This window comes from Bombina bombina, chromosome 11 (assembly GCF_027579735.1).
Source record: "Bombina bombina isolate aBomBom1 chromosome 11, aBomBom1.pri, whole genome shotgun sequence".
Taxonomy (NCBI): Eukaryota; Metazoa; Chordata; class Amphibia; order Anura; family Bombinatoridae; genus Bombina; species Bombina bombina.
In genome coordinates this window covers 172,173,331-172,189,900 of record NC_069509.1, presented here as the reverse complement: position 1 = coordinate 172,189,900, position 16,570 = coordinate 172,173,331, and the positions used below count along the sequence as shown (strand labels likewise).

General features: G+C 43.2%; 1 protein-coding gene across 1 annotated transcript in view; it reads right to left on the bottom strand.

Moving 5' to 3' along the window:
- Window positions 1-16,570, bottom strand: part of LMTK2 (lemur tyrosine kinase 2) — a gene marked incomplete at its 3' end in the record, with an annotated part of 424,271 nt that overhangs the window by 235,435 nt on the left and 172,266 nt on the right. The window contains 1 exon segment of the mRNA XM_053694835.1: window positions 11,568-11,655. Within this exon segment, the coding sequence (XP_053550810.1) occupies window positions 11,568-11,655 (88 nt within the window).

Here is a 16,570-nt window from a genome sequence, read left to right as displayed (position 1 = left end):
TTGAATATCGCTCTCAGTTCCAGAATATTTATCGGGAGAAGAGATTCTTCCCGAGACCAAAGACCCTGAGCTTTCAGGGGTCCCCAGACCGCGCCCCAGCCCACCAGACTGGCGTCGGTCGTGACAATGACCCACTCTGGTCTGCGGAAGCTCATCCCCTGTGACAGGTTGTCCAGGGACAGCCACCAACGGAGTGAATCTCTGGTCCTCTGATCTACTTGTATCGTCGGAGACAAGTCTGTATAGTCCCCATTCCACTGACTGAGCATGCACAGTTGTAATGGTCTTAGATGAATTCGCGCAAAAAGAACTATGTCCATTGCCGCTACCATCAAACCTATTACTTCCATGCACTGCGCTATGGAAGGAAGAGGAACAGAATGAAGTATTTGACAAGAGTTTAGAAGTTTTGATTTTCTGGCCTCTGTCAGAAAAATCCTCATTTCTAAGGAGTCTATTATTGTTCCCAAGAAGGGAACCCTTGTTGACGGAGATAGAGAATTTTTTTCTACGTTCACTTTCCACCCGTGAGATCTGAGAAATGGACGACGCTTGAATCAGAATGTCGTCCAAGTAAGGTACTACTGCAATGCCCCTTGGTCTTAGCACCGCTAGAAGGGACCCTAGTACCTTTGTGAAAATCCTTGGAGCAGTGGCTAATCCGAACGGAAGTGCCACAAACTGGTAATGCTTGTCCAGGAATGCGAACCTTAGGAACCGATGATGTTCCTTGTGGATAGGAATATGTAGATACGCATCCTTTAAATCCACCGTGGTCATGAATTGACCTTCCTGGATGGAAGGAAGAATTGTTCGAATGGTTTCCATTTTGAACGATGGAACCTTGAGAAACTTGTTTAGGATCTTGAGATCTAAGATTGGTCTGAATGTTCCCTCTTTTTTGGGAACTACGAACAGATTGGAGTAGAATCTCATCCCTTGTTCTTAAAATGGAACAGGATGAATCACTCCCATTTTTAACAGGTCTTCTACACAATGTAAGAATGCCTGTTTTTTTATGTGGTCTGAAGACAATTGTGACCTGTGGAACCTCCCCCTTGGGGGAAGCCCCTTGAATTCCAGAAGATAACCTTGGGAGACTATTTCTAGTGCCCAAGGATCCAGAACATCTCTTGCCCAAGCCTGAGCGAAGAGAGAGAGTCTGCCCCCCACCAGATCCGGTCCCGGATCGGGGGCCAACATCTCATGCTGTCTTGGTAGCAGTGGCAGGTTTCTTGGCCTGCTTTCCTTTGTTCCAGCCTTGCATTGGTCTCCAGGCTGGCTTGGCTTGAGAAGTATTACCCTCTTGCTTAGAGGACGTAGCACTTGGGGCTGGTCCGTTTCTGCGAAAGGGACGAAAATTAGGTTTATTTTTGGCCTTGAAAGACCTATCCTGAGGAAGGGCGTGGCCCTTGCCCCCAGTGATATCAGAGATAATCTCTTTCAAGTCAGGGCCAAACAGCGTTTTCCCCTTGAAAGGAATGTTAAGCAATTTGTTCTTGGAAGACGCATCCGCTGACCAAGATTTTAACCAAAGCGCTCTGCGCGCCACAATAGCAAAACCAGAATTTTTCGCCGCTAACCTAGCCAATTGCAAAGTGGCGTCTAGGGTGAAAGAATTATCCAATTTGAGAGCATGAATTCTGTCCATAATCTCCTCATAAGAAGAAGAATTATTATTGAGCGCCTTTTCTAGCTCATCGAACCAGAAACACGCTGCTGTAGTGACAGGAACAATGCATGAAATTGGTTGTAGAAGGTAACCTTGCTGAACAAACATCTTTTTAAGCAAACCTTCTAATTTTTTATCCATAGGATCTTTGAAAGCACAACTATCTTCTATGGGTATAGTGGTGCGTTTGTTTAGAGTAGAAACCGCCCCCTCGACCTTGGGGACTGTCTGCCATAAGTCCTTTCTGGGGTCGACCATAGGAAACAATTTTTTAAATATGGGGGGAGGGACGAAAGGTATACCGGGCCTTTCCCATTCTTTATTTACAATGTCCGCCACCCGCTTGGGTATAGGAAAAGCTTCGGGGGGCCCCAGGACCTCTAGGAACTTATCCATTTTACATAGTTTCTCTGGAATTACCAAATTCTCACAATCATCCAGAGTAGATAACACCTCCTTAAGCAGAGCGCGGAGATGTTCCAATTTAAATTTAAATGTAATCACATCAGGTTCAGCTTGTTGAGAAATTTTCCCTGAATCTGAAATTTCTCCCTCAGACAAAACCTCCCTGGCCCCCTCAGACTGGTGTAGGGGCCCTTCAGAACCAATATCATCAGCGTCCTCATGCTCTTCAGTATTTTCTAAAACAGAGCAGTCGCGCTTTCGCTGATAAGTGGGCATTTTGGCTAAAATGTTTTTGATAGAATTATCCATTACAGCCGTTAGTTGTTGCATAGTAAGGAGTATTGGCGCGCTAGATGTACTAGGGGCCTCCTGTGTGGGCAAGACTGGTGTAGACGAAGGAGGGGATGATGCAGTACCATGCTTACTCCCCTCACTTGAGGAATCATCTTGGGCATCATTTGCTCTAAATTTTGTGTCACATAAATCACATCTATTTAAATGAGAGGGAACCTTGGCTTCCCCACATTCAGAACACAGTCTATCTGGTAGTTCAGACATGTTAAACAGGCAAAAACTTGATAACAAAGTACAAAAAACATTTTAAAATAAACCGTTACTGTCACTTTAAATTTTAAGCTGAACACACTTTATTACTGCAATTGCGAAAAACATAATTTATGCTTACCTGATAAATTCCTTTCTTCTGTTGTGTGATCAGTCCACGGGTCATCATTACTTCTGGGATATAACTCCTCCCCAACAGGAAATGCAAGAGGATTCACCCAGCAGAGCTGCATATAGCTCCTCCCCTCTACGTCAGTCCCAGTCATTCGACCAAGAAACAACGAGAAAGGAGTAACCAAGGGTGAAGTGGTGACTGGAGTATAATTTAAAAGATATTTACCTGCCTTAAAACAGGGCGGGCCGTGGACTGATCACACAACAGAAGAAAGGAATTTATCAGGTAAGCATAAATTATGTTTTCTTCTGTTATGTGTGATCAGTCCACGGGTCATCATTACTTCTGGGATACCAATACCAAAGCAAAAGTACACGGATGACGGGAGGGATAGGCAGGCTCATTATACAGAAGGAACCACTGCCTGAAGAACCTTTCTCCCAAAAATAGCCTCCGAAGAAGCAAAAGTGTCAAATTTGTAAAATTTGGAAAAAGTATGAAGCGAAGACCAAGTTGCAGCCTTGCAAATCTGTTCAACAGAGGCCTCATTCTTAAAGGCCCAAGTGGAAGCCACAGCTCTAGTGGAGTGAGCTGTAATTCTTTCAGGAGGCTGCTGTCCAGCAGTCTCATAGGCTAAACGTATTATGCTACGAAGCCAAAAAGAGAGAGAGGTAGCAGAAGCTTTTTGACCTCTCCTCTGTCCAGAGTAAACGACAAACAAGGAAGAAGTTTGGCGAAAATCTTTAGTTGCCTGCAAGTAGAACTTGAGGGCACGAACTACATCCAGATTGTGTAAAAGACGTTCCTTCTTTGAAGAAGGATTTGGACACAAGGATGGGACAACAATCTCTTGATTGATGTTCCTGTTAGTGACTACCTTAGGTAAGAACCCAGGTTTAGTACGCAGAACTACCTTGTCTGAGTGAAAAATCAGATAAGGGGAATCACAATGTAAGGCTGATAACTCAGAGACTCTTCGAGCCGAGGAAATAGCCATTAAAAACAGAACTTTCCAAGATAACATTTTTATATCAATGGAATGAAGGGGTTCAAACGGAACACCCTGTAAAACGTTAAGAACTAAGTTTAAACTCCATGGTGGAGCAACAGCTTTAAACACAGGCTTGATCCTAGCTAAAGCCTGACAAAAGGACTGGACGTCTGGATTTTCTGACAGACGTCTGTGTAACAAGATGGACAGAGCTGAAATCTGTCCCTTTAATGAACTAGCTGATAAACCCTTTTCTAAACCTTCTTGTAGAAAAGACAATATCCTAGCGATCCTAACCTTACTCCAGGAGTAACCTTTGGATTCGCACCAGTATAGGTATTTCCGCCATATTTTATGGTAAATCCTTCTGGTAACAGGCTTCCTAGCCTGAATCAGGGTATCAATAACCGACTCAGAAAAACCACGTTTTGATAAAATCAAGCGTTCAATTTCCAAGCAGTCAGCTTCAGAGAAGTTAGATTTTGATGTTTGAATGGACCCTGTATCAGAAGGTCCTGTCTTAGAGGTAGAGACCAAGGCGGACAGGATGACATGTCCACTAGATCTGCATACCAAGTCCTGCGTGGCCAAGCAGGTGCTATTAGAATTACTGATGCTCTCTCCTGTTTGATTTTGGCAATCAATCGAGGAAGCAGCGGGAAGGGTGGAAACACATAAGCCATCCTGAAGTTCCAAGGTGCTGTCAAAGCATCTATCAGAACTGCTTCCGGATCCCTGGATCTGGACCCGTAGCGAGGAAGTTTGGCGTTCTGGCGAGACGCCATGAGATCTATCTCTGGTTTGCCCCAACGTCGAAGTATTTGGGCAAAGACCTCCGGATGAAGTTCCCACTCCCCCGGATGAAGAGTCTGGCGACTCAAGAAATCCGCCTCCCAGTTCTCCACTCCCGGGATGTGGATTGCTGACAGGTGGCAAGAGTGAGACTCTGCCCAGCGAATTATCTTTGATACTTCCATCATTGCTAGGGAGCTTCTTGTCCCTCCCTGATGGTTGATGTAAGCTACAGTCGTGATGTTGTCCGACTGAAACCTGATGAACCCCCGAGTTATTAACTGGGGCCAAGCCAGAAGGGCATTGAGAACTGCTCTCAATTCCAGAATGTTTATTGGAAGGAGACTCTCCTCCTGATTCCATAGTCCCTGAGCCTTCAGAGAATTCCAGACAGCGCCCCAACCTAGTAGGCTGGCGTCTGTTGTTACAATTGTCCAGTCTGGCCTGCTGAATGGCATCCCCCTGGACAGGTGTGGCCGATAAAGCCACCATAGAAGAGAATTTCTGGTCTCTTGATTCAGATTCAGAGTAGGGGACAAATCTGAGTAATCCCCATTCCACTGACTTAGCATGCACAATTGCAGCGGTCTGAGGTGTAGGCGTGCAAAAGGTACTATGTCCATTGCCGCTACCATTAAGCCGATCACCTCCATGCATTGAGCTACTGACGGGTGTTGAATGGAATGAAGGACGCGGCATGCATTTTGAAGTTTTGTTAACCTGTCTTCTGTCAGGTAAATCTTCATTTCTACAGAATCTATAAGAGTCCCCAAGAATGGAACTCTTGTGAGAGGAAAGAGAGAACTCTTCTTTTCGTTCACTTTCCATCCATGCGACCTTAGAAATGCCAGAACTAACTCTGTATGAGACTTGGCAGTTTGAAAGCTTGAAGCTTGTATTAGAATGTCGTCTAGGTACGGAGCTACCGAAATCCCTCGCGGTCTTAGTACCGCTAGAAGGGCACCCAGAACCTTTGTGAAGATTCTTGGAGCCGTAGCCAATCCGAATGGAAGAGCTACAAACTGGTAGTGCCTGTCTAAGAAGGCAAACCTTAGATACCGGTGATGATCTTTGTGGATCGGTATGTGAAGGTAAGCATCCTTTAAATCCACTGTGGTCATGTACTGACCCTCTTGGATCATGGGTAAGATTGTCCGAATAGTTTCCATTTTGAACGATGGAACTCTTAGGAATTTGTTTAGAGTCTTTAAATCTAAGATTGGCCTGAAAGTTCCCTCTTTTTTGGGAACCACAAACAGGTTTGAGTAGAACCCTTGTCCTTGTTCCGACCACGGAACCGGATGGATCACTCCCATTGTTAACAGATCTTGTACGCAGCGTAGAAACGCTTCTTTCTTTATCTGGTTTGTTGACAACCTTGACAGATGAAATCTCCCTCTTGGGGGAGATAATTTGAAGTCTAGAAGGTATCCCTGAGATATGATCTCTAGTGCCCAGGGATCCTGAACATCTCTTGCCCAGGCCTGGGCGAAGAGAGAGAGTCTGCCCCCTACTAGATCCGGTCCCGGATCGGGGGCTCTCGGTTCATGCTGTCTTTGGGGCAGCAGCAGGTTTCCTGGCCTGCTTGCTTTTGTTCCAGGACTGGTTAGGCTTCCAGCCTTGCCTGTAACGAGCAACAGCTCCTTCCTGTTTTGGTGCAGTGGAGGTTGATGCTGCTCCTGTTTTGAAATTCCGAAAGGGACGAAAATTAGACTGTCTGGCCTTAGCTTTGGCCTTGTCTTGAGGTAGGGCGTGGCCCTTACCTCCCGTAATGTCAGCGATAATTTCTTTCAAACCGGGCCCGAATAAGGACTGCCCCTTGAAAGGTATATTAAGTAATTTGGACTTAGAAGTAACATCAGCTGACCAGGATTTTAGCCACAGTGCCCTGCGTGCCTGTATGGCGAATCCTGAGTTCTTAGCCGTAAGTTTGGTTAAATGTACTACGGCCTCCGAAATGAAAGAATTAGCTAGTTTAAGGACTCTAAGCCTGTCCGTAATGTCGTCTAGCGTAGAGGAACTAAGGTTCTCTTCAAGCGACTCAATCCAAAATGCTGCCGCAGCCGTAATCGGCGCGATACATGCAAGGGGTTGTAATATAAAACCTTGTTGAACAAACATTTTCTTAAGGTAACCCTCTAATTTTTTATCCATTGGATCTGAGAAAGCACAGCTATCCTCCACCGGGATAGTGGTACGCTTAGCTAAAGTAGAAACTGCTCCCTCCACCTTGGGGACCGTTTGCCATAAGTCCCGAGTGGTGGCGTCTATTGGAAACATCTTTCTAAATATTGGAGGGGGTGAGAACGGCACACCGGGTCTATCCCACTCCTTAGTAACAATTTCAGTTAGTCTCTTAGGTATAGGAAAAACGTCAGTACTCGCCGGTACCGCAAAGTATTTATCCAACCTACACAGTTTCTCTGGTATTGCAACAGTGTTACAATCGTTGAGAAGTCGTTGGGTGCAAGAGAATGACTGGGACTGACGTAGAGGGGAGGAGCTATATGCAGCTCTGCTGGGTGAATCCTCTTGCATTTCCTGTTGGGGAGGAGTTATATCCCAGAAGTAATGATGACCCGTGGACTGATCACACATAACAGAAGAAAAGTATGAAGGAATTGTTCAAAATTCACCAAAATTTCACCACAGTGTCTTAAAGCCTTAAAAGTATTGCACACCAAATTTGGAAGCTTTAACCCTTAAAATAACGGAACCGGAGCCGTTTTTATATTTAACCCCTTTACAGTCCCTGGTATCTGCTTTGCTGAGACCCAACCAAGCCCAAAGGGGAATACGATACCAAATGACGCCTTCAGAAAGTCTTTTCTATGTATCAGAGCTCCTCACACATGCATCTGCATGTCATGCTTCTCAAAAACAAGTGCGCAATAGAGGCGCGAAAATGAGACTCTGCCTATGATTAGGGAAAGCCCCTAGAAAGTAAGGTGTCCAATACAGTGCCTGCCGGTTATTTTACATAATTCCCAAGATTAAAATAATTCCTCAAGGCTATGGAGTATAAAATATGTTTATATATAAATCGATTTAGCCCAGAAAATGTCTACAGTCTTAAAAGCCCTTGTGAAGCCCTTTTTTTCTATCTGTAATAAAAATGGCTTACCGGATCCCATAGGGAAAATGACAGCTTCCAGCATTACATCGTCTTGTTAGAATGTGTCATACCTCAAGAAGCAAAAGTCTGCTCACTGTTCCCCCAACTGAAGTTAATTCCTCTCAACAGTCCTGTGTGGAAACAGCCATCGATTTTAGTAACGGTTGCTAAAATCATTTTCCTCTTATAAACAGAAATCTTCATCTCTTTTCTGTTTCAGAGTAAATAGTACATACCAGCACTATTTTAAAATAACAAACTCTTGATTGAATAATAAAAACTACAGTTAAACACCAAAAAACTCTAAGCCATCTCCGTGGAGATGTTGCCTGTACAACGGCAAAGAGAATGACTGGGGAAGGCGGAGCCTAGGAGGGATCATGTGACCAGCTTTGCTGGGCTCTTTGCCATTTCCTGTTGGGGAAGAGAATATCCCACAAGTAAGGATGACGCCGTGGACCGGACACACCTATGTTGGAGAAATACCATCATATAAAAAAAAAAAAACTGAAAAACTGAAAACAAGAATCCGACACCATACACAAGTGATATGCCAAACATTAGAAAAAATGCTCCACTTATGACAAATTGCACAAAGTAAAAATATAAATTTAAAGATAAATATCTACATCAATTTTTTTTTAATTTCCAATCCATATCGTAGATTTATAATGCAAATTGCTAATAATTTTTTTAAGCTTGTCAGCCTAGATAACCAATTTCCTTTATGTTTAGCAATTTTAGTATTTGTGGACTAATGCATTATTTTTTATTTATTTTTTTACACAGTTTCATTGCTAAATTCAAAGATTAAAAACCAAAAACTACGTTTAGCAGAAGTCTATTTTATATACATATATATATATATACATATATATATATATATATATATATATATATATATACACCAAATTTAGCATTAGTATAAACCAATACTGAATATGGCACCGGGTAGCAGTGTTCGGCTATTTTCAGATCTTGATTTTATTTGTCTAATAGTGCAACACTCAATATCTGCATTTTTGCATTACAGACTATTAAAACCGTCTATGAAAATAGCCAAACTCCACTACCTGTGCTAATATTTAACAAAATACACATCTAATAAAGCACATTAAAACTGAAATACAACTTAATCAGCAAAATAGACTACTTAAAAATCAACTATACTGGGGAACTTCCGGGTGGCGGCCATGATAGGCTGCTTTTTTACACACTGCTCCTGCATCCTACCTGTCTATAACTGAACTGACCCTCTAAACAGCTCGAATAATGGCCAACTATGCATACCTATAATCAGATTGAAAATCTGCATCTAACGAGCCTATTATCGACTAAACAACTGCAGTCTTGAGCACTCGGATCAGCTTGGAAGGTTAAGGCCTTTTTTTTATATATACCCCCCGGCGAGGCACTCCCGTGCCTTGTCGTTAAGTGACACAGACTGTCAAACACTAAGATTACCTAAGATTGCTCAACTTTACATCTTTCACGCCGTCCTCCAAAACCCACTATGGAGGCCGCTGAAGTAAAAGCCGTTCTGGAAGGTCTTGGCTGCCTACTTAAATCATATCTAACAGCCTTTGGTGCAACGCCCCATGACGAATCTAATGGCTGCCGCGACGGTATAGATCAGTCTACCACTACAAACCCATCACCTTTGTGCAGAAGGAGTGGAGGCGCTTCAGGGCCCGAGTGCCTCTCACTCGTTTGCATGGAATTACCGATAGCTGCTGAGGCTGGATTTGAGTCGGAGACGCGGGGTGGCGAGGCTGGATTTGAGTCGGAGACGCGGGGTGGCGAGGCTGGATTTGAGTCGGAGACGCGGGGTGGCGAGGCTGGATTTGAGTCGGAGACGCGGGGTGGCGAGGCTGGATTTGAGTCGGAGACGCGGGGTGGCGGGGCAGCCTCTGAACATGTGGACATCCTTACGGGTCTCTTTGTACCGTTAGCAAGCGTGATACAAACTACACCTGCGGGCTGCTCCCCCCCCTCGTGCTTCCAAAGGAAACCATTACGCCTATCCCTACAAGCATCTTCACCGGAGCCTATCTTAGTGACATTCAGCTTACACTGGTACCGCCATTACCCTCCTCAGGATTAGACTCCCCACAGCTGGACTGCCACTTTCTGGGACCTTCTATTTTAGTACCAGCGCAAAGGTCTGTAGCTACAGAGCAGGGGCGACCAGCTAGCCCACATTGTGAGACCCTGACCGGCTGCACTTCCCTCAAATATCGCCTCTTTTTAGAGAAAGTCGGAGTGGGGTAAATGCTGTCCCAATACTGAACGGACATCATGTATATAGATTGCTGTACTGTTGAGGACAGAGTGATTTAGCAACTCTAACAAGAAGTTTGATTTATTTCTGTTTTTTCTTTGCATTTATAGTCAAGATGTATTAATGCATGGGTTAACTGTCCTGTCTGAGGGGGTCACCTTGGTATATTTGCTCAACAAAGTTAATACACCCTTATATCCTGGGTTAAGTTTTCCTAGTTTTGCTTAGTTATTTAGTTAATATATTGAATAGTTTATATGTTACTAGCAGTTTGCATACCTATAGTTGATATATCCACCATGTCTACCTAAGACTAGTTAAATATATGACTCCCTCATACAGCTGCTACTAGGTTAGTACACCATGAAAACTAGCGGCTGTGTTTTTGCCAGCGGCCGAGGCAGAAACTACAAGTCACGCTTTAACAGTCAACCCTTTGTCCCTAGTCTCCTGCATTACTATAGGCTATCTCTACCTATAGGGCTATTACATCCCAAATATAATTCTAAAGAGCTCATGTCTGTCTAAGCCTAGCCTATGCACTAATATGATTTTTCTCATGCACTGTTACCGTTGAATTCCTATTAATTGCTGCTTATACTCAGAGCGCATCTATTTCTATGATTTTGTGCTATCTAATATGTGCTGTAGTCACTCAACTTGCAAAATGACTCCTCTCATACCTATGCCTATTCTCCCAGCTAAGAGGCCAAAACTTAGTCTCACTATGGCCTGGCCTGTGTCAGGAACTCATTAGCTTAGTTTTTTTTTGTGTCTCCTAAACTTTTAGTTCTTTGCAGTTTGCAGCTTAGACATGTATCAGCAAATCTGTCCACCTCCTTCTAACTCTATATTTTAATATTTATCCCTTAGTGTTTATCATACTGTACTGTATATTTGTGAAGCCAAGACCTACTTGTACTGTGATTTAGTATATTTAAAGAGCTCCCTAAGGTACCTCTTTAAGCCCTTTCAGCTTATATATCTGTTTTTTTCATGCTGTGCAGGGAGCACAGAGCAAAATACATATGAGGTCCTAATTGCATAATTACTTGCGGCTTTGGTTATTATAAGTGAGGGCGTTCATACCACCTTATATCATTGTTGGGTAATCCTATCACACCTGCATATTAGCTATCTTACTATATTGCTATACCCAAGCATGTTTCTAGTGTTACAAACAATACAGACCCTTTATTTACTCAAGCATGTTTTACTATTTATCTCTCCCATGTTATTCATGTATCCAAGTATGTTTTATAGATATGAAAATATTGCATTTTCTCAAACATGTTTTATAGCTTTAAAAATATTATAAAATTTGAGGTTCATTTGAGACCCATGAGTGGTCTCATTAGTTTCATTGTACCTTCCACTGATTTATTTTGCTTGCTGTGGGGTCCAAAAGTGGCCTCTGGAGTAGAGGAGAAGGTCCATAACTTTGCTGGCAATTCTTTATGTATTATGTTTTTGAATTTATTTCTGTATACCCTGCCTGTATGTCATTTTATAAAACCTCAAAAAATAATTAAAAAAAAAAAAAAAAAAAAAAAATCAACTATACTGATGGTGAAAATATATAAGGAACACATGAGATGTAGTAATCATTAAGTGACTTATTTATTGACTTACCAATTCACACAGCTCAAACACCAAGAGATACGGCACGGCTTCCACACATTGCCCGAGACATTGCACAATGTTTGGGTGATGAAGAGAACTATGTATATTTAAAAAGAAAAATATATAAATATATGTGAAAGTTAAATCAGAGGAAAACAAAATTTTTTTAAATATTTTTTTATTTTATGAGAATTATACAAAAACATAATTTATGCTTACCTGATAAATTCCTTTCTTCTGTAGTGTGATCAGTCCACGGGTCATCATTACTTGTGGGATATTAACTGCTCCCCTACAGGAAGTGCAAGAGGATTCACCCAGCAGAGTTGCTATATAGCTCCTCCCCTCTACGTCACCTCCAGTCATTCGACCAAGGACCAACGAGAAAGGAGAAGCCAAGGGTGTAGTGGTGACTGGAGTATAATTTAAAAAATATTTACCTGCCTTAAAAAACAGGGCGGGCCGTGGACTGATCACACTACAGAAGAAAGGAATTTATCAGGTAAGCATAAATTATGTTTTCTTCTGTTAAGTGTGATCAGTCCACGGGTCATCATTACTTGTGGGATACCAATACCAAAGCAAAAGTACACGGATGACGGGAGGGATAGGCAGGCTCTTTATACAGAAGGAACCACTGCCTGAAGAACCTTTCTCCCAAAAATAGCCTCCGAGGAAGCAAAAGTGTCAAATTTGTAAAATTTGGAAAAAGTATGAAGCGAAGACCAAGTTGCAGCCTTGCAAATCTGTTCAACAGAGGCCTCATTCTTAAAGGCCCAAGTGGAAGCCACAGCTCTAGTGGAATGAGCTGTAATTCTTTCAGGAGGCTGCTGTCCAGCAGTCTCATAAGCTAAACGAATTATGCTACGAAGCCAAAAAGAGAGAGAGGTAGCAGAAGCTTTTTGACCTCTCCTCTGACCAGAGTAAACGACAAACAGGGAAGACGTTTGTCGAAAATCTTTAGTTGCCTGTAAATAAAATTTAAGGGCACGAAATACATCCAGATTGTGCAAAAGACGTTCCTTCCTCGAAGAAGGATTTGGGCACAAGGATGGAACAACAATCTCCTGATTGATATTCCTGTTAGTGACTACCTTAGGTAAGAACCCAGGCTTAGTACGCAGAACTACCTTATCCGAGTGAAAAATCAAATAAGGAGAATCACAATGTAAGGCTGATCACTCAGAGACTCTTCGAGCCGAGGAAATAGCCATTAAAAATAGAACTTTCCAAGATAACTTTATATCAATGGAATGAAGGGGTTCAAACGGAACACCCTGTAAAACGTTAAGAACAAGGTTTAAACTCCATGGTGGAGCCACAGCTTTAAACACAGGTTTAATCCTGGCCAAAGCCTGACAAAAAGCCTGAACGTCTGGAACTTCTGACAGACGCTTGTGTAACAGAATGGACAGAGCTGAGATCTGTCCCTTTAAGGAACTAGCGGATAACCCCTTTTCTAAACCTTCTTGTAGAAAAGACAATATCCTAGGAATCCTAACCTTACTCCAAGAGTAACCTTTGGATTCGCACCAATATAGGTATTTACGCCATATTTTATGGTAAATCTTTCTGGTGACAGGCTTCCTAGCCTGTATTAAGGTATCAATAACTGACTCAGAAAAACCACGCTTTGATAAGATCAAGCGTTCAATTTCCAAGCAGTCAGCTTCAGAGAAGTTAGATTTTGATGTTTGAAAGGACCCTGAATCAGAAGGTCCTGTTTCAGAGGTAACGACCAAGGTGGACAGAATGACATGTCCACCAGATCTGTATACCAAGTCCTGCGTGGCCATGCAGGCGCTATTAGAATCACTGATGCTTTCTCCTGTTTGATTCTGGCAATCAATCGAGGAAGCATCGGGAAAGGTGGAAACACATAAGCCATCCTGAAGGTCCATGGTGCTGTCAAGGCATCTATCAGGACCGCTCCTGGATCCCTGGATCTGGACCCGTAGCGCGGAAGCTTGGCGTTCTGTCGAGACGCCATGAGATCTATCTCTGGTTTGCCCCAACGTGGAAGTATTTGGGCAAAGACCTCTGGATGAAGTTCCCACTCCCCCGGATGAAAAGTCTGACGACTTAAGAAATCCGCCTCCCAGTTCTCCACTCCCGGGATGTGGATTGCAGACAGGTGGCAAGAGTGAGACTCTGCCCAGCGAATTATCTTCGATACTTCCATCATTGCTAGGGAGCTTCTTGTCCCTCCCTGATGGTTGATATAAGCTACAGTCGTGATGTTGTCCGACTGGAACCTGATGAACCCCCGAGTTGCTAACTGGGGCCAAGCCAGAAGAGCATTGAGGACTGCTCTCAATTCCAGAATGTTTATTGGAAGAAGACTCTCCTCCTGATTCCATAGTCCCTGAGCCTTCAGAGAATTCCAGACAGCGCCCCAACCTAGTAGGCTGGCGTCTGTTGTTACAATTGACCAGTCTGGCCTGCTGAATGGCATTCCCCTGGACAGATGTGGCCGATAAAGCCACCATAGAAGAGAATTTCTGGTCTCTTGAATGGAATGAAGGACACGGCATGCATTTTGAAGTTTTGTTAACCTGTCCTCTGTCAGGTAAATCTTCATTTCTACAGAATCTATCAGAGTCCCCAGGAAGGGAACTCTTGTGAGTGGAAAGAGAGAACTTTTCTCTTCGTTCACTTTCCATCCATGCGACCTTAGAAATGCCAGTACTATCTCTGTATGAGATTTGGCAGTTTGAAAGCTTGAAGCTTGTATCAGTATGTCGTCTAAGTACGGAGCTACTGAAATTCCTCGCGGTCTTAGTACCGCCAGAAGAGTGCCCAGAACCTTTGTGAAGATTCTTGGAGCCGTAGCCAGTCCGAATGGAAGAGCTACAAACTGGTAATGCCTGTCTAAAAAGGCAAACCTTAGATACCGGTAATGACTTCTGTGAATCGGTATGTGAAGGTAAGCATCCTTTAAATCCACTGTGGTCAAGTACTGACCCTCTTGGATCATGGGCAAAATTGTTCGAATAGTTTCCATCTTGAACGATGGAACTCTTAGGAATTTGTTTAGGATCTTTAAATCCAAGATTGGCCTGAAGGTTCCCTCTTTTTGGGAACTACAAACAGATTTGAGTAAAACCATTGTCCTTGTTCCAACCGCGGAACTGGATGGATCACTCCCATTAATAAAAGATCTTGTACGCAGCGTAGAAACGCTTCCTTCTTTGTTAGGTTTCTTGACAACCTTGACAGATGAAATCTCCCTCTTGGGGGAGAGGATTTAAGTCCAGAAGGTATCCCTGAGATATGATCTCTAACGCCCAGGGATCCTGAACATCTCTTGCCCAAGCCTGGGCGAAGAGGGAAAGTCTGCCCCCCACTAGATCCGGTCCCGGATCGGGGGCCCTCAATTCATGCTGTCTTAGGGGCAGCAGCAGGTTTTCTGGCCTGTTTGCCCCTGTTCCAGGACTGGTTAGGTTTCCAGCCTTGTCTGTAGCGAGCAACAGCTCCTTCCTGTTTTGGTGCAGAGGAAGTTGATGCTGCTCCTGCTTTGAAATTACGAAAGGAACGAAAATTGGACTGTCTAGCCTTGGCTTTGGCCTTGTCCTGAGGCAGGGCATGACCTTTACCTCCTGTAATGTCAGCAATAATCTCTTTCAAGCCGGGCCCGAATAAGGTCTGCCCTTTGAAAGGAATATTAAGCAATTTAGATTTAGACGTAACATCAGCTGACCAGGATTTTAGCCACAGAGCTCTGCGTGCCTGAATGGCGAATCCTGAATTTTTAGCCGCAAGTTTAGTTAAATGTACTACGGCATCTGAAATAAATGAATTAGCTAACTTAAGGAATTTAAGTTTGTGTGTGATGTCATCTAGTGTGGATGATTGAAGTGTCTCTTCCAGAGACTCAAACCAAAATGCTGCTGCAGCCGTGACAGGCGCAATACATGCAAGAGGTTGCAATATAAACCCTTGTTGAACAAACATTTTCTTAAGGTAACCCTCTAATTTTTTATCCATTGGATCTGAAAAAGCACAGCTATCCTCCACTGGGATAGTGGTACGCTTAGCTAAAGTAGAAACTGCTCCCTCCACCTTAGGGACCATTTGCCATAAGTCCCGTGTGGCGGCGTCTATTGGAAACATTTTTCTGAACATAGGAGGGGGTGAGAAAGGCACACCGGGTCTATCCCACTCCTTAGTAACAATGTCAGTAAGTCTCTTAGGTATAGGAAAAACGTCAGTACTCGTCGGTACCGCAAAATATTTATCCAACCTACACATTTTTTCTGGGATTGCAACTGTGTTACAATCATTCAGAGCCGCTAATACCTCCCCTAGTAACACACGGAGGTTCTCAAGCTTAAATTTAAAATTTGAAATGTCTGAGTCCAGTTTATTTGGATCAGAACCGTCACCCACAGAATGAAGCTCTCCGTCTTCACGTTCTGCAAACTGTGACGCAGTATCAGACATGGCCCTTGCATTATCAGCGCACTCTGTTCTCATCCCAGAGTGATCACGTTTACCTCTTAGTTCTGGTAGTTTAGCCAAAACTTCAGTCATAACAGTAGCCATATCTTGTAATGTGATTTGTAATGGCCGCCCAGATGCACTCGGCGCTACAATATCACGCACCTCCTGAGCGGGAGATGCAGGTACTGACACGTGAGGCGAGTTAGTCGGCATAACTCTCCCCTCGTTGTTTGGTGAAATATGTTCAATTTGTACAGATTGACTATTTTTTAAAGTAGCATCAATACATTTAGTACATAAATTTCTATTGGGCTCCACTTTGGCATTAACACATATAGCACAGAGATATTCCTCTGAATCAGACATGTTTAACACACTAGCAAATAAACAGCAACTTGGAAATACTTTTCAAAGTAATTTACAAATAATATGAAAACGAACTGTGCCTTTAAGAAGCACAGAAAATATTATAACAGATAAAATAATTAAGTTATAGCATCAATCTTTGTCAGAATATACAGTTTTAGCAAAGGATTGTTCCCCTCAGCAAATGATAACTAACCCAGGCA